The 19,827-nt window shown below is 37.1% G+C and overlaps 1 protein-coding gene across 1 annotated transcript in view; it reads left to right on the forward strand.

Annotated features, from left to right (window-relative positions):
- Window positions 1-19,827, forward strand: part of GABBR2 (gamma-aminobutyric acid type B receptor subunit 2) — a 456,087-nt gene that overhangs the window by 402,819 nt on the left and 33,441 nt on the right. The window contains exon 14 of the mRNA XM_041408112.1: window positions 16,327-16,437. Within this exon, the coding sequence (XP_041264046.1) occupies window positions 16,327-16,437 (111 nt within the window). The remainder of the gene's footprint in view (window positions 1-16,326; window positions 16,438-19,827) is intronic.

Below are 19,827 nucleotides of genomic sequence, written 5' to 3' on the forward strand. Positions count from 1 at the left end.
GACATTTAGAAAGGCAACATGCAGATGAAAAACAAGTGAAAATTTGCAAGGAAGATATTCTTTCCCATACCTCTCCTGTTTTCCTTTATTTGTATATGTATTTCCTCTTCTATCTGTGATGTTTTTTTTATTCCTATTGAATCCCAGATGTTTTTAAAAGCAGTTTAAGTTCACCCATATAGGAGTATGGGTCATCAATTCATTACTACCACGTGCATCATACATCACCTCAAGTCCATCTAATTTTGTTCCAGACTGCAGCAGACAGTAATATATATCTATATCTATATCTAATCTTATATCTATATCTGTATGTAGTAATATATATCTATATCTATATCTATATCTATATCTATATCTGTATGAATATCAGGCCTCTGGAAAGCATGTTCATCCTTTACAGTCTCCTGACAGGAAAGCACCAATGTGAAAGACCCAAGGGAATAGAAAGAGAGAGAAAGAGAGAGAAAGAAGAGGCATCTTTGATCTATTCCTTCAAAGTTGGACTTTATAAAACAACGGCATCTATCAATCAAAAACTCTGATTCTGAGAAATCAGGCTTTGTTAGCTCCATTTGATGCAGGACTAATTGTTTAAGCACAAATTGAGATGAAAGAAGTCATAAAAGCTAATCTGCTTGTTAAAACTTTTGCTTCTGGTAGATGATAGGGTAATTTTCATTGAAAATTAAATTGTAGAAAGTCATATATGAATGTGGCTAAATACAGCCTGAGAATTTTTTCTGAAAAGAATATATTCTGTAGCTTGGAATAAAACATTCAGAAATGTAGGAGTTGCTATGGAAATGCTTAAATTAAATGTAAAGCATGCATAAATTTTCAATATACCCATCACTTTGGGAACTGAGGACATATGTTAGGGGGAAAGACATATACATGAAGACTAAGCAGAAGGTAAAACATGGGATTTTTTTTCTGTGGATCTGTGTTTGGAATATTCCACTGACATATCTATACTTCATTTTGAGTGCAGACCAAAATCCACACTTGAATACCAAAGAAATCCTGTGCAAACTTCAGGACAAGCCACAAACGTCGGCCTGAGGTAATTGTGCCACCAGTGCCCTGTCTTCTTGTGCAGCACTATGGCTTGGCCAGCTTTGGGCAAAAAAGCTGAATATCCTGTGCTTTCTAGGAAGGTGCTGGGTACCACCAGAATCAATCACACCATGTGGTTGACCCTAGCTGGTCCTGTGTGAGACAGAGAGGACAAAATTAATTCCAGATGTGCCTTCTGACCTCAGCCGTTCCATGGTTTCCTGAAGCTGGAATTGTGTGAATAGCCCAATATCTTGTTGTCCTTGCAATAGTTTGTCCACTGAGCTACTGATGTTCTTAGCAGATGTAGTTAAAAAGACAGAAAAGCACACTGGGTAAATTCCACCCTTTTACCCCCATTCTCCATGTGCCGTGAATTTGACACAGACTAAGAATTTGAAAGTATACACTTTCCATTATACTCCAAAAATTTCCAGTTAACTAACAAGGCACTCTTTTGGCCATAAGAAGAAATGCTTGGGAGAAAAGAAATGCTCAGCTTTTTGCTAAGTACTCAGACTGGTGGCTCTGTGAGCTCTGTGTACTAAGCAGATGACTGGGCACTTTGTGTTCTCTCCTGATCACCTTCAGGAAGTCCTGGACATGCTGCACATGCACAGGAGCACCTGCAGATGCCACAGGACTCCAAGGTGCAATGGTTGGGTGCAATGCCTGTGAGGCACTACCGAGAGTGACTGGTGTTCTGTACCACGGTACACGGGAGCCGCCTCAGATCAACCTCACCATTCTTGGTAGTTTGCTATCACTGTTTGACACAAGTTGAAAAACACAGATCTGGAGAGAGGCTATAGCTAAAAAACCCCTCCAGGTTTCTGTCTGTGGTGGTGCTGACATAGTGAATATCTAATCAGCCTGAAGACTGCAATTTGCAGAAGCATTCTGAATCTCTCTTCATGCTTGAAAGACAGCTTCTGTAAGGTGGTTCAGCTTTCTGTTTTGATCTTCTTGTTAAATTATAGTTCAGCATTCTAATGTAAATTAAAAGAAAAACTCTGAATCTTCAAATTGCAGTTTCTTAAAAGCTGATTTCCTCTTTATGAAGAAAAAAAGATATCTATATCAGAGATATGTCTCATGAAACTGTACCCATACAAAGGAACGTGTACCTTTAATGATCAAATTATTCAGTTTAATCTAAGTCTTGACTTATGAAAAGGCTTCCCTCCTCAAGGAAGCTTGTGTCTATCTATCTGTCTGCCTGCATCAGCATTTTGATTTGGGAATATGCACTTGAGATTTGGTTTCACTTTTTCAGTGGAACTACATCAGAAGTGCTCTGAAAGTGTGTCTGATGTGCTCTACCCACTGGTGGGTAACAAGGCTACCAGGCTTTGTTTGAATAGGTGTGCCCAGCCCAGGCAATGTTGTAGGTGATGACTCGTAGTTGCAGCTGTAGGAATCCTGTTAGATTTTAAAAATGTAAAAAAAAAAAAAAACCAACACCACAGGCATAATCTTGACTGCATTAAAATGAAAAGCAAGATTCCCATTCACTTTAGGAAAGGCTACAACTAGAGTAGGTGCTCTTCCCACCCTAGCAGCTGCCTGACAGGGATGAACAACTACAGTAATCAACTTTTAGATATGGCTGCTGGATCCAAAACAATTACATACACTGAACTACACTTCTCTGCGGAGCTAGAAAAACACACCTTTTGCACCCTTTGACAAAGACACATTAACCCTGCTGGACAGCCGCTTTAATGGATAGGTTTAATAACATCGTATCTTGTTTGTTGGCCATTGTTCATGCACACAAAATAAATTCCTCTGCTAACACAGCCTGTACCTGCCTGTCTTTCACACCCATTTTAAACATATTTTATACCGATGTGAGTGATAATAATTCATTAAAAAATGGCATGATGGTGGTAAAAAATAGTATATTCAGTCATGTCCTTCATCTGTGTATTTGTCATTTCTCTTTTTCTTTTTTCATTTAGATAATGATGGAAAGCTAAGAGTTGAAGACAGCCATTCACATGTGTAGATAAACCTAGGAGGCTAGGAGATACCAGCAAAGATATTCTTATGTCCATATAGGCAGGTGCTCTATCAGGGAATTTCAGGTATTTATTTATATTAATTGTCCACTAAGTTAAAATATTCTGAAAAAACCCCTCAGAAGCAACAAATGGTACCTGGTGGATTTGATTTCAATCTGTAAGCAATATGCTGTGTCTTTGTAATCCATGGCATAGGCAAAAGATTTTAACCATGGAGTTAAACGTTAGTGGATTCATTGGAGACTATTTTGGCAAACATAGAGCCTATTAAAGAGAGAACAAGAACTCATACTTGTGAAAATATGTTGAGAATAGAAATTGAACTATAACATCTGCATACTATTTAATTAAAAAGAACATATTTGCACAGCTAATATAGATCAGACGGTATTGGAGGAAGCTTCTTATTGCTTGTCACAAGAGATGTTGGTCCTCAGGGTTTGATTTGATTCACACATGAGCAATGCATATCTCAATGTTTAGATTCATGATCCTGTGACTCAACCCAAATTGCATATTGTGACTATTATATTTGATACAATTCTTGAAAGCAGTGTATTTAAAAATACTACATTGAAAACTGAAACCTTTTATTTAGTCATAATTAGCAGATATAGGAATCAAGATACCACAGACTTTTTGTCTTCAGGGGACAAAAGATATTTAAAGAACGGTAAGAAGTTAATATGTCTCCATAAAAGCTTAAATGTATAGGGCCATATTGTGAGAGTTTGCTCATACAGGGCTAATGTACTATTTAACATGCAAATTGTGTAAATGGGACTCTCATTTTGAAACACTACATTCAGTTATTCAGGTACTTTTTGCTTAACCAATTGTTCCTCAATTTGTTCAAATTGCTATAGCAAAGAATTATTTGTGGAAGGTAGTTCTATTTGATTAAGGAAGGTTGTCATAATCTGTCTTATAGTACATGTAACTTCCAGCTGTATCATATTTTATATTATGCATATAATATAAAACTGTAATATTTTGAAATATGAGGTAAGAATTAGTTTGGATTTTTCCCTGAAAACAATAGAAAAAGAAAAGAAAAGAAAAGAAAAGAAAAGAAAAGAAAAGAAAAGAAAAGAAAAGAATTTTTCCCTGAAAACAATGAGTACACCTTTGATGGTACTTTCAAAATTTTTCATAAACAGTAGATTTTCTAATCCCTCAATTGTATGCAAACAAACCATGCTATTTATTCACTGTCTGGTATATATAAATCCCTGTGTTTTAACAGGTTAGCTAAATCACAGTCTACTCAAAGATTTACACTTGTTCATTCCATTGAACATATCCTAGCACTGCTCAGGGGTGGATATACTCATCTATTCATAAACAAGTGTATGAAAAACTGTCATATGTCTTTCCCTGTCCATTCATCCCTGGAGGGTAATATTAGATAGTTATTTTTCAAATTAGGATTTTGTTAAATCATGCTGAAAAGACTACATTTTTATTTTGGCTTTATAAGAGTTCCTGTTTTTACAATAATTATAATGTAGTTTCTGATTCATACAGAGGTGGATTTCATAGCCTTCAATCATCTCCTAAGAAAGTAGTTTTCAACTTCTAACCAATAATTGCTGTTGTTTAATTTGTTGTATTGAATGACCGATGTATTCACAAAGTAATATCAAAGCGATTGTGGGAAAATCAGGCCTAGTTGCACGGAAATAGAGATTTACTTACACAAACACATTTCAAAAAGAAAAAAATCACTTTTATGAAAGTTCATTAAGAGAAACTTTTTAAATTAATATTGATCAGGCTGCAGAAATAATTCTTTGCTATTTTTGGCTTATATATGTTGGTTTATATGTGTTAACTGCGGGACCATGTGTGGGATTAATGCTGAGTCAGTTCATAGCCCACTTGGTGGTGACAGAAGGAAATGCTGTTTAGGGGATCATGTGAACCTGTCCACTTTCTGCATTAGCTCTCTCTTCCCATTCTTCTTAATTTGGCAGGCAAAAGTGTTGACCACCACTTCCTTTCTTCCCCACAGTCTTCTTGAGCCAAATTGGTCTGATGTTTCAGTCTTCTTGAGTTTTCTTTATTTCCTTTATTCTATTAGATCTCATGATTTCCCCCAAGGTTTATTTCTATCCTTGATGTATTTGTGAGATTCTTACTTAATTTTCTGAGTAATTTACTGAAAGTCTACTCGGCTGTATAAAAACTCAAGTGATGAAGAATTGTCAATACTGACACTTTTTCAAGCCTCAGATGAGTTGTGAATACCACCTCAAGCTTCAGCTTCTCAGTGGTAGGAAAGCTTACTCCAGCAGAGGACTAAGACATCTCACCTTACTGAGTTGGATCCCTTGGCTCTTACCAGAGGTGCTCCAGAGATCCTCAGTGTGGATTTTCTTTGGGGAGAATCAACTAAGAGCTCTGTACAACGTTCTGCAGTTTCCTTAACACCTCAAAGCACATCAGCAAAACTGAGATTTCCTGGGCCATGCCACTGCTGCTCACCCAGCCTTTTTGGCTGGTCCTGCTCCAAGGAGCCCTCCAGCACTGCCACACACAGCCCAGTGCAAAGTGCCAGAAGGTCACACCTCCCACCTCTCCTAAAGCCCTGTCACGCTGCAAACTTAAAGAGGAGAGGGGGACAGCATAATAATTGCTCAGATAGTTCAGACAGAAGGGTTTGTTCTGAAATGTGTGACAGGCTGGTTAGTGGCTGTAGGTGAGTACTGCAAAGGAGGTGAATGCCAAGTCCGACAAACCAGGCTGATACCAGCCATCACTGCTCAGAAATGTGCTGCTTTTCCTGCCCTCGTTCTGATAATGCCCATCTGCCTGTGCTTATCTTGTCTTCTACTGCTCTCAGTGGGCTGTGAAAAGTGGTATCAAGAACAAAGGCATCAACCCCTTACTGTTTCTCTTCAATGCCTTGATCTCAGAAATGAAAATTTGGGTGTAAATGTAAACTGAGACAGAGTTTTTGATGGATTTCATGTCAGCTCTGGAAGTGCTCTAGAAGAATTACACATGCTCACCTGTCAAAATAAAACTACGGTATAGACATCCCTAAAAAAATAACAGGAGAAATTTTTAAATTTCTAACTACACCTTATTAAAAAATTACAGATAGCTTTAGACACTTTACCATGGCAATAACCACCTCAATGAATTCTTCAAGTCCAGTAAAGATTACAGGCTTTGTTTCCAATACTGAAACAATCCAGCTTCCTGCAACACGCTGACACCACACACAGGTTGATACACCTGTACTGGGAAGATCATCTCTACCTACCAGGATAACTTCAAGTTCTCATGACAAGAGAAAAAATGTAAAGCTATGGATATACACTATATATTTAGCTATGGAAGAGAAATGAAAACACATCAGACCAATGCTTCATATAACTCTCTATCTTGAAAGAAAAATTTCATCTTGTCCAGACCTTATAATGCAAGAATTCACAGAAACTTCACCTTAAAAATAAGCAAATGTACTGATTATCAAGGATATGTGGGAATTGCAAAGCAGAGTAGGTTCAGAGTTATCTGCTTGTGCTACATATATATATTTATATATATATATCATATATATGCTTCAAAAACAAACAAAAAAAACCCTGTATGATTTCAACTTTAACAATGTTAAAAAAAAATCTGTGGAAATATTAAATGGATTTTATGGTTGCTAGGTTTTTTTCTACATTGGCTTGCTTTTTCAACTGAACATTCTTCTGTTGTATACCAGAGCAAAGGACCAGCAACATTTAAAGTGTTTGGTAGACTTGTGTTAAATGAAATCTGGTCTGACAGATGCTGAAAGAAAATAAATTATTTAAGAAAAATGTTGCATAAAAGTTTTACTGAACTGAGAGAAAGAAAAAAATTCCCATGACTACCTGCTTTGCTCTGAGTAACGTCAATAGAAGTGGCAACACGGAAATAGCTATTTGTAGAAGAAAGATGTCATGGAAAAATCAAAAATCCCTGTAACTGCTATTCTTTTTGTGTTTTGGGGGCATGTAGCTTTCAAGGTAGCTTAGTGCAACTATTATGGGTTCTCACTCATGTAAACTATTCCTATGAAATCAAGAGAAATACTTGGTGAATAAGATTTCAAGATTATCTTTTTTCTTTTATACATCTTTTAAACTATCGTCACATTTCTGTGTCCATTTAGAATAGAGAAAAGAGAAATGGAGAGATTTTGTGGCACCTTTGTAACAATTTTGTGGTTACATGTATACACTTTGGTCTAATTTGACCTTGGGTGTTATGGTGGTATTAATCCTGGACATGTCTGTAGGGCAGCTCTGACAGCTGAGCATACTCCATTCCACTCTTCAGATTTTGGGAAATGTGGTGGTCCAGTGGTCCAGTGAAGACCAATAAGGCATGTTAGAGAAAGATAAAACATATCGACAGTGAAACACGAGCTCAAGACGTAGCTTATCAAGGACTGCATTAAGAGTTTACTGGGTCAAAATCTGTAAATACCAACACAGCAACAAAATTTTGTTATGCAGACTTTCAATTTACTAGACACAACACAGTAAGAACTAAAGGAACCTGATATTTCATTTTAGACAACAGAACCAAAATTAGGGCTATTATTTCTACAGTCAATACAATTGGCTGAGCAAGAGCTATATAGGTTTATTGTCACAGAATGTTTTATTTCAAACTGGAGTTGAAATATGAATATGAAAATCTATATTTTGTGTTTTACTGAAGATGAGACAGCTAGCAAGACACTCTCATTTAACTGCAATGTCAATATAGCTGTGAAATATTAAGCCTCAATTCAGAGTCTTTCTTTAAAGCAGGACGGACATTGATTTAAGATTCCAAATGTAATTTTTGTTTAGGCCTACATTTTTCAGTGCTGAAACAGGACTCTTCCAAAGATGAAGGCATACTTTGTACACCTTTAATCACCTGTAAGCTTTGCTGGCATAATTGTCTGTACCTTTGTGGTTTATTCACTGGTTTCACTGCTCTAATTTAGGTTCAGTTATACTGGCCAGTGTGAACCTTCAGAAGTAATCCGTCAAGAACACAGATTTAGAGCTAATTGCTGATGATATTCCCTAAGTATTGAGATTTTTTCCTCAGAAAACATTGAGCAGCCATAAGATTCATATACTTGTAACAAAAAAGGTAGTCTCAGTCAGTTTTTTCCGTGCAGAATTATTTTGGTAGGAATAAGTGCCAAAATATTCTTGTTGACCTTTGTTAACTGAAGAACATCTCTTTTGAATTTAACATGACCTTTCTTATCAGAATGGAGTTAGGTTATATTAAAGAAGGTTATCAATTTTAAAAGGTCAAAACAAAATAAAATCTTTTTAAGTAATCAAAATATTTCTCTTCACCTGACCTTTACTGATTTATTCATCCACTCATTTTTTGCATGAAAATTTTATGTAAAAATGTTATATCTGAGAGATTACTAGTTGCAAGGTGGGAGAAAAAAATCAAAATCTTCAAAATTTTTATGAAAGACAAATGTTTTCATGTACTTCTGTACATTGAGATGCACCTTATGTTTGACTGTCAACAAGAAACTGGGACGTGATTGAAGAGAAAGCAGCTTTTGTGTTGGGGAAGTTGAATTACCTAATTTTAGAAGGATTTATGGAAAAGAATTAGGTGTTTCTGCTTCAGTCATCATGATGAAATTATGGAATATACTTATTAAGTTAGTCTTAGGATTGAAAAATTAAAGATTTTGCTCAAAAATTTTGAAAACAAAGACCTCCCCTTACTACAGCAGTTCCTCAATTATGTCTTAGTGCAGCCATAAAAATAGCAGCAAAATTCTCCAATAGGTTGATGGACTGTCATCCTATCATTTTGGAGAATATAAAAAAAAAATGAATTAAAATTGTTCCTAATGTTGAGAAATAATCTCTTTTTTGTTTGCCACAGCCCAGAAACTATTAATTTATCAGTGCCTGCATAGGGTGGCAGTGGTCTCTGCTGATATTTGCCTCTGAAAATGTCATACAACCCTACTTTATGCTTCCCTCTTCTCCCACACATGATGTATACATTTTGAAATCATCTTAGGGAATGGATTTTTCACTTTCTAAATTAAATCAGTGTCCATTTGTTGTTGTTGTTGTTGTCACTACAATTTAAATAAGCATAGTGATAAATATTTTTAGAATACATAAATCAAGGGAATTATAGCACTAAACAGAAAATATAAGACAGTTGTAGACATGAGATTGTTGTCCTCCTTGACCCAAATAGCTGGGCACAGTTGAGGACCTGATTTTTCTTGTAGGAAGAAGCAACTGATGATTGATAGATTCTGTTAGTTGTTGGGTGCAAGCCTGGCTTGTTTACAGGAAAAGCGTTAAATCCAGTTTCTCTGAGTGCCACATAATGTGCAGTAAGTCATATCCTTGCTTACAACTCAAAGCCTGCCCACTAGGAAATTAATTACAAAAACAACCCCTAACTTGGTTCCAGCTGGGGCCACCCAAACAGTTTGTCCCTGGCCGTCCTCTGTGGTTTCACTCCACTGTTCTCCTTTCTGCCTTTGCTGTCCTTCCCAAGAATGCTGTCTGTTTCCATTACCATAAGCAAGGAGGCATTGAATTGCTCCAGCCACCAAAAGGAGTGCCTGGCATGGCCTTCAGCATAGCAGGAAATCTACCTAGGAGAGGAACAAAAACTAGAAGGAACAGCAAGTCTGGGTTGTGAACCACATTTCTGGATTGCTTCACAGGAAAGGAAAGGAAAATATTCATCTTGTGAAGCTGATACCAGGAACTGTACATTTCTGGAAGAATCTGTACTGTGCAAGAGGGTCTGGGTAGTAACAGAGTTCATCATTCCTCTGACCTACTTCTCTTCTGTGTCTTGGCCCCTTGCCCTCCCTTCAAAGGAAACCACACGTTCTATTGCCGAGTGCTTTAGTAAGCCTTTGTAACGCTTGTCCCTGTGTCTCCATGCACATACACAGAAAAATTTTATTATCCAGTCACTAGATATGCAATTGGGGCAACATTCTCTGAGGAAAAAAGATGACGTAAAATTTCTGCTGAAGCAATAGCCGAGTGCAGAGTGGGAAGACTCAGTCACAGTTGTTTGAAACTCTCCATGATTCAAGAGAATTTTGCCTGTTCCCTTTTATTTCCTAGTCTTTGATTGTTTACAGAGGTTTCTTGACTCAGTCTATTATTTTGCATTTTATTTTAACACAAATAAATGAAACTGCTTGGATTAGGAGATGATATTAGTAAAAATAGCAAGAAATCTCAGGGAACCTTTTGCCTCTCAGAAACACAGTTTCATTTAAACAAAAATGAACCACCACAACAGGAAAATAAAACTCATTAAGTAAAGTGATGTTATAAATAATGCTGATGAGGGATTTTCTCTGCAAATAAATGTATGGACAAACTCATGATACAAGAGCTTATAAATAGCTCTTCTGGCATTTTATCATCTTTAAATCAGACTAATTTACAGTATGCATGCTGACTGATTTATGGAATTATTTGTACAAGAGGCAGATGGGGACCTTAAAAGTAGTTTTATTTTAAATACATTGCAGGATGACATCACTATGTCTGCATTATCAAACCTTGGTTTTTTGGGATAATAGAAATTACAGTGGCTATTTCTAATACATTTGGGGGAGGAGGGGACATTTCCTGTCTTTCTTCGATCCCATTCACTTGGAAATTTAGACCTGGATTCTGTACATGTAACAAACTGAGGGATGTAAAATAGCAACATCAATATGCTTGAATTCCCCAGACATATCAGTACATTTTCCTTGGCTTACATGGTACATCTTTATTCTTTAGAAAACCAAATTGAGAAAAGGACTGAATAAGAAAAGGGGATATTCATGTTGGTGTTTCAGCAAGTGTCATTTTGTTATGTCATGATTGCAAGCTAACCATTACTGAATTGCTATCTCATACTAAAATACCACTTGGAATGAAGGTTTTAGGTGTTACAATATAAACATATATATTGCTATATTGAATTGTGGGAATAGTTTAATTTTTGAAGTATTTGTGAAGCCAGACAATGCCTAAAGTCCAGTCCACTGTCTCAGGTGGGGTGGTGAACTGGATTTCAGTATAACAAGAAAATGAATAAAGCAAAAAATAACCTTTAATCCCCTTGGATAATGTAAAGAAATCCTTAGTTCCTGACAAAGAGGCAAGGGGTGTGTATTCAGATCTGTGTAAGAAAGGTGGTGTCCTGAAACACTGCATACCTCATCTTTCAATCATTAGAATGTTACAGAAACGTCCAAACTTCTCAATTAACATTGGAGGGAAAATAAAATGGTTGCTGGACTGCAACAATTCAGTAATAGTTTTGTGCTTTGCTGAGATACTCTGTGACATAAAATAGGATCCATAATGTACCCAAACCTAAGCTCAGGTATCAACAAAGACAAACAAGGTTGCCTATTATTCTAGGTTGCCTACCAAAGTTTTAATTGGAAGACATTCCAAATGAGCGACTCTAGTTTAGTATTGCCATTCCTATTTTGCATTAATGGAAAGTATGACTGCACAAAGTAAAAAATACATGAAACAAAAGGGATCCATTTCCTGGAAAATCTCTTCTTCATATCACTGTTCACATCAGCTGTTTTGCTCTAAAAATACCTACAAATTATTAAGTAATCAAAAAGTTGACAGTGTCTGATCCTTCTCTTTTCATCAGTAATTAAGAGCCTGGCTCTCAATTTCACACTGCATGCTCAAAGTGTTTGAATCCTTTTATGAAGCACCTTTACAGAATTCAGACTTTAAACCAACTATAATTATCCTTGGGAGGGGAAAAAAATAAGATGAATTTAAGAAGTAAGAATGCTCTTCTAATCTAGCGAAGTCTGAGTTTTAAGACAAGGAATCACATGTGAGCTCCATATGACTGCTAAATATGCCAAATTAAAGATGCCAGAGATATCTAATTGACACTGCAAACTAGCTGTAGTGTACAGTCATTATGCCAGTTCAATTGAAGCCATTTAAAGGGAAGATAAAACAGAGTGGGATGGTGTATGAAGGCCATTTTAACAGCGTGACAGAAGAGTAAGATCCTGCATTTTCCTATGCTGTGGGAAGCACACCGTTTCTTTTAAACGTAGTAAACAGAAGCTGCAACTGTTCACCTTACGTTCCCATCTTTGGAAAAGGCTGAGGCGTGACGTTGTGCCTGTCTCAGTGGTGAAAGCGCAGCTTCAGAAGAGGCCCAGAGTCACCCTGGGGGTCTGCTGCAATGTCCTGAGCATTGCTGGCACTGACCCCGGGGAGCTCTATCACACAGCAGCAGCAGCACGGCTCTGCAAACAGAATCGTCTGCTGCCCTGCTGGCCAAGGGACCTGGTGAGGAGACCGTGTAGGAAAACTGCCTCAGGAAGGTCAAGGACTTTTGGATACTGTGTGCTAGCCCAGTCTGTTCTTCACAGATATTTGCTGAATAAAATGCCTCAGGGAACATAGACCCTTCCTGCTTTAAAAACCTTTGTGAAGCTACAGAAAGGAAGAACAATAAAGACACAAAATAAGTGGAAGGTAAATTAGTCATCATACAAATATCTGCCTTTTCCAGAGGGATTTTGGCTAGTATAATGACCACTAAGAAATTGCACTTATAGATTTAAAAATTAAAAAAAAATTAAAAATTAAATAAAAATCAGATTTCCCTGATGGTCCCTGATAGTTTTAACCTGTACTTCTCAGTCTGCCAGTTCCCACCTAGGATATCACTCACGTGTTATGACAAGGACCTGCCAGCCCTCCCAGAAGACTGAAGAGCAAAGAAAATGAAAAGGCAACAGAACTACAGAATTGACTAATAATATTTAAACACACACACAAACAGGGGATATCATAATTCTGTGGGTAATCTGTTTACTGGTTTGGGCTGTTTTCTATACCTAGCAGATCTCATGTAAAACAAGCATTTTTTGGTGATGATACACAACTCTTGTATGAAGTGAACAGATTAAACTATTTATGTTCAACTGCTAAAAGCACTCCAGAAATGGATGTCAATGTCAGAAACCTTATTGGGTTTCGGAAGAGGTAGGAAAGCTTCAGCCTAATCACAAGATATGAGGTCTTCAGGCTTTTGAGAATGACATCTGAAGGGCATTGAGATTGTTTTCTATAAAAGGAAAGGGCAAATTTCCAGTACATATATAATCACTGATAGCATTTATGTTGTCATCCTCTCTAAAGCAATAACAAAGTGCACAAATGGTGGATGATTAGAGAGGTCAGTCAAGTGCCCCATTCAGCTGTAATTGTAGAGTTTTCAAAAATCCTTTTGACATCAGAAAATATCGTATGTTTTTTTAACCCTGCTTTTTGCTATGATTAGTTAATTCATGCAAAATCAGTGCAGAAACAGAATGGCAAATTAAAAGCAGTAGAACACAAATGTCATTTTGAAGTAGTGGTAAGTAATCAGCAAAATCCATTCACTTTAAAATTACTGCTACCTGCCAACATTTAACCCCACATGCACAGGACCTCAGCAAATTTTTGTTTAAATAATTTACCACCTTGCAGGTCTCAAAAGTCTTTTGAAAGAAGTGCTGCCCCATGTACACTTTTGCTGCAATCAATATTCTCTCCTTCCCTGGTCTACCTAGAGCACTTTCCAAGATTTTCCCATCTCACAAAGAAACCTGAACACACTGTTTTACTTAATTAACATTGATTTTGAACTATCATGCCTCATAAAGTCTGACAATCTTCCTACTAAAGAAACGATGCTTACTCTCTAATAGTATTTGGAAATAAATTATGTTTTCCACTTCATCGTTTTTGTGCCTGGATCTTAAAAGAGAGGTTTTGAGTAATAAACTGACATACACTTTCCAGTCTTGAAGTAAATTTTCATTAGAGAAGATATAAATTATATAAAAAATATAAACATATAATCTTCCACAAACCATATAGGAGTTCTCATTTCATTACTATTCCTCAAAACAGGGAAATATTCCAATTACTTATAGTTACTTAAAAGTGGAGGAATCTTTCATTCCAGGTGTGATTAGAGTTTTCAATCCAGGAACAAGGAAACCAAACCACATGACATCATCCATCACACCAGGTGAAACTCCTCATTATATATGCATTTTCTTGCTTCAGAAGAGTGGGAAACTGAAATAGAAGAAATACTTGGCAGGAGGGATGTGGAACTGGGAAAGCAAAGAGAGAGTCCTCTGCTGACTCACCAGTGTGAAGGAAAAATAAAAGGAAAACAGTCTGATGATGAAAACCTTAAATTTTATGTCACTTCTGTAATTCCAGACCATAAGAAATGGAGCTTTTGGCGGGTTAGAAAAATTTCTCTATAGTACAGTCCTGCTGACACATCAGTAACACATTCAGAGCTCAGTGTGAATGATTTGTCCTGTGAAGTTTATTACATAATAGAAAAAAACGATGATAAACATATTAGGTTGTAACTTTGAAGAAAATGTGCTTTCAGTGCACCTAAATTTTAGCATTGGGCTTCTGTCATTGATCAGGGAGAATGAGGTAGTTAACTGATCCCCAGACAAACATTTGTAGCTTCTTAAATGTTGTGATGACACTTAATGTTCGCATCATTTCAGTTCTTCAGCTAATGGTTGTTTGCCTGCCATCAACAACCATTAGGATGGAGTCATAAGCTCTTTGGGAGAGTTAATATTGCTGCCTTGTTTTTTATCTTATTTTATTTTAGGACACCTTTTTTTCCAAGAGCTTTATTTTTCCATTTAGGGTTTCTACAGAAGTTCAGGGTAGGAAAAGGTTTTAAATGTTAATGGTTTGCCTACTGAAGGCTTTGCAAAGAAAATTGTGAATAGTTTCACTGTGCAGTGCATCATAACACTAGGTTGTTTGGGTTTTCTCACTTTTTTTACCATGCATGAGGTCAGGGGAAATGCCTCACGTACAAAAACACCAGTGGGAGAAAGTGAACTGAAGATTTTTGCTGTGATCACTGAAATACATAGCAGAAGTCATACCTCATCAGAGGAAGCAAAAATAAAATTTAGGAAATTATTCAGATCTCCCCAAAATTCTTCCATGTACAATTCTACTTTTCAGTTAGTGAAAACATTATTTTTTCCTTATATAATAATCATTACACTTCTGCATGAGACATTTTACATGTGTTATTCACAAAAAAGGAAAATTGAAAAGCCCACTGGGACAACCAGATACAGAAAGCTACGTCTGGGTTGATTTTAGTTTGACTGAAGCTCAAATCCATTCTTTCAAAGTAGAAAGGAAAAAATAGCTTTCAGTATTTCAGCATTTTCTGTAAACACATCAGAATGTAAGTACATGCATCTCACAATAGCCAACAGGAATGCTCTGCAGTATGCAACTAATCAAGCTCTCTTAGAATCACACACAAGATCCTTAACAGGTTCTTGCAGATTTCTCTGAGCCTTTGTTATTGCTTCTCCTTCATACAAACACTTCTGATAGTCTCCAAGTCCTCTTGTTTCTGCATTATACAATCTCCTTTTCAAAATAAATGGAAAACTGCAATACTTTATTTAACATGGGCAATCACTGGCTCTAAAACCCATTTCATTGGGGGGTTTTTTGTTTGTTTTATTGTGGGGGTTTTTGTTATTGTTTTGGGTTTGGTTTTTTGGGGGTTTGGTTTTTTTTGTTTGTTTGGTTGGTTTTTGGGGTTGTTTTTTTTGTTTGTCTGGGGTTCTTTGCTTTGCTTTTTTTGGTTTTTTTTGATGATTTTTCATCTCTCCAAAGCTACTGCTACAGTTTATAGTCTTTGATTAGCTCATGGTTATGAATGAAAAAACACCTGGAACACAGCAATGTTTCAAACATTGTTTATCAGGCATTTGCCAATGACACAAGGACTGCAGGGGAAAGAGAAATTCAAATACATTATTTTTCATGCCTGTGCTTTCAAGCTGTTTGCCTTCTAGAAAAAGTAGATGTCCTAAAGCTGATAAATATGACTGACACTGTTAAATGCAGAGTGACTTGAGATATTTTCTTTCAGGTTTGCAGTAGATGTGACCTCCGCAGGTAGTAGCTATCAAGCAGCTGTTTCCTCAGATCCTTGCTTTTCACTGTATTTCTCTGCAGGTTCATGGGTCTGCTGTCACCACAAGTTACTCTTAAGTTGTTCACTCTGTATCCTACACATCCTCAGTATACTGAGATAAAGCTAAGTACCACTGAGGTGTGAAACAAAGGAAATCTGAGTCCCAATATTTCACCTTTTCTTTTCGCAGCCGGACCCTGCGGGCAGAGACATCTCCATCCGACCAATCCTGGAGCACTGCGAAAACACCCACATGACCATTTGGCTTGGGATTGTCTATGCTTACAAAGGGCTGCTGATGGTAAGCACAGCTTCTTCTACACAGCACTGACTTCAAGCTGCTCTTTACTGATAGGAATGAACTGAATTATATTTGTTTTCCTGATGGCTGGGAGTGAGTAAAAACTGCTTTGAGTACAACTTCCATAATCAGACATGTTCTAGTGTTCATTAGACAGTGATGTGTGGATATATGCATGCGTGGAATAAATGACATCAGTAGCATTTAAGCAGAATATTATGGATATACCACAAACTGAGAAATTCAGTACTGAAAAGATGTGTCTATAAATGAGACAACTTTGTAAATAAAGAAGTCAAATCATCCAAATTCCTGAAAGTTCTCCTAAAAGATCGAACTATGTTGTCCAAGTTGTTTTCCTCTTTGTTGCTAATGTATTTGAGGAATAGTCATGAGATACGAGATTAATCTGGGGCCTGAATTAAACCTTTTGTCACTGAGGCCAATCTCCATTAAAAAAAAAAAAAATGTAGTAACTAAAACAGATCTCAGGAACCAGGGACCCTGAGGCTTGATAGTTAAAAAAAAAAAAAAAAAAAAAAAAAAAGAGAAACTGTATAGGAGCTTAAAGCTCCTGAGCCTGAAAGTTTTGAAAACATCTGATATGAACATCACTGACCAGCAGAACACCTACCTAGAGTTGAGCCCCGTCTGGATTCTAAGCCTGACAGACATTAGTCTACACTGCCTGAAGGGGTCAATCTGTTCTGTGCATTTGGACCATGCTGCTTCATTAGGACACCGGGGAACGATTGGATCAGCTGCTTCCACTTGGCATGGTCGGTGCTGCTGCCCAGAGGGGACTGTTGGTGCGTGGAGTCCTCTTCTTCCCTCTCCCTTATGAATGACTGCTCTGATGATCCCTGCTGCTTTTCATGCTGCTTTTTTCAGGCTGAAAAGTCTTTAAATATCCAATATGAGGTTTGATATGAATGAGGGATGAGAACTTTTGTTTCTGTAAACTCTAAACAGTTGTTTTGTGGTCAGACCACTCTGTTGGGGTGAGCCTTCAAGCAAGGAGGCACCAGCATCAAGTGTCTCCAGGTGAGAGCTCTGATCCTTGAGCTACTAGCCAAAAGGAAGCCTTCTCAGCTTCATTTAAATAAAAAAGAAATTTAAAATAGGCAACTTTAGGTGTAGATGCCTCCTTTTCAGGGAATGTCCAAGTAGGAAATAAAGAGCTAGGACATATGTGTTCCCACCAAAGAGATTGGGAATTAGGAGAGATTCCACACCTCATCATGTCTTACTGGTTGGTCAGCTTGGGGTGGCTCTGGATGCACATTCACCATGGCATGTAGCACAGCATCAAGGAATTTGTGTCCTGAAGGGTGCCACAAGCTGGAAGCCATGGCATTGACCAACACTGGGGCCACAGTAAAATTCAAACAACTAGTTGGGGGCGGGGGGGATATTTTTTTTTTTAATAACTTCAACAATGTTTTCACTTCAAATATTTTAAATATATATTCTTAGGCAACTTTCTCTGAGGTTTCAAGTTTGAGTGGTGTTAGACAGTAGCCAAACTGCTTGGGTTCTCACTAGTCCTTTGCCCTAGATTATTTTGTCATAATGTATGTTAGGCTGTTTTCTACAAGATATGTGACTCTCTTTAAGTCTGAAAGTGTCATTTGCAAACTTATTTTGCAAATGCCATTACATTATTAGACAATAATGTGTGCATATATGTGCATATATGCATATGTAAAGTACTCAATTCACTATTGAATTTCTTGGTTTGCGGTCTATCTATAATATTCAGCTTATGTGCTATTAATATCTTATTTATTTTACATATGCCATTACTCACTAATTTCAGGCACTGTTTCATAACCACCAGTGAAACACACACTTTTTATTACTCCAGTGCCCTCTTAACACACAAATCGCTACATATTAAAGAGGAAGATACTCATCTGGATCATTTAAATAATTGCTGTGATGAGTGAATGAGTGATATGAGGACAACAGTATTGATGCATTTTATCTCATCACTAAAGATGTTCTGTACACCACACATAGCTTGCCTTCAGAACAAAAAACCAGAACCTCTCCTGTTACTGTATCATTATATGAAGGTTTAGCTAATACAAATGTCTGTGATTTTTAATAATAAAACACATACCTAATTTAATATGCTATATACAAAAGAGCTAGTGTTGCTAATTACAGTACAATGCAATATTTAAGATGAAATGGCTTTACATGGGCCAAAACTTACTGTGACCTCTTGTCTCAAAATGGGAATATAAAAAATGGGGTTAACCTAGAAAGTTCCTTTCTTTTTTGTCTTGAAGCAAAAGCAATACTGTCCATTCTGATGCATGATGCAGTGAATGAATCACTCAGGGTAGGGCCAAGCACAGAAGGGCAGAAAAGGGCAGGGAAGGCAAGGAATGGCAAAATAAGGGAAGGCATTGTTTAACAGGATACACTGGTTCCCTCTTCATTAAAGTTAGCAAACTCTAAAAGTCAGATTCACAATTCTTCAATTGCCTCTGCAGGGATGTGAGGAAATGCTTACTCTGCATGAAGGCTTCTCAGTTATTACCTTCAGATTCCTCAGGTGACTAGAGAATAACAGGAAAATTACCATCCTAAATTCTGCCTTTACCATATTATTAATATTCATAATGACCAATGTGTTAGTCTTCTCCAATTTCTACATACCCAGAGGATTCACTGTTTTCTCCATCTCAAGCTCAGCTCTGAAAAGGCTGCATACAAGTTCAGGGTCTGTCTATTTGTACGTGTTGACCATCACAAAATTACAAAATCAATTAGGCTGAAAATGCTTCTGTGATCGAGTCCAACCTATCCCTGAACGCCAGCATGTCAATGAGTCAGTTGCAGTATTCTGATTTCTGATGAGGCAGACATAGTTGAGAAGCACCTTTCTTTCATATATTCTAAAGGATGATAGAAAACACACCATCTTGAACTTGCTGGTGGTGCATTATTAGGGAGTGCACTAACATCTTTCTGAGGGTATGAGTTATTTGTCTCATTTCAGCGAGAACAATGCCAGAATGGACTCCTAGAATTCTTTGCTTATTAATCACGCACACATTAGTGATGTCTACTGTTTGATTCCTCTCTTCCTGATAAGGCTTGGAGTTATCATTAGACTCAAGGTGCACATATGTTGGAAGTTTCATTGTGTCCCTGACATCCTATTACCTGTTATTCAGCTGCTGAGAAACAGGCTTTTGAGGCAAAACTATATTTTGAGCTTAACTGTTGCTCTCTGTATGAAATCCTATTTTTGCCCTGTGTTATTTGAGGGGATTTTAAGCAGTAACTAATAATACTGACCACTTCTCATACACTGTTTTTAATGTGTTGATCTCGGCTAACCTTGCCAAGAATGCAAATATCAATGTTTCATGT

Source organism: Onychostruthus taczanowskii, unplaced genomic scaffold (assembly GCF_017590055.1).
Source record: "Onychostruthus taczanowskii isolate IOZ18803 unplaced genomic scaffold, ASM1759005v1 scaffold29, whole genome shotgun sequence".
In the NCBI taxonomy this organism is placed as follows: Eukaryota; Metazoa; Chordata; class Aves; order Passeriformes; family Passeridae; genus Onychostruthus; species Onychostruthus taczanowskii.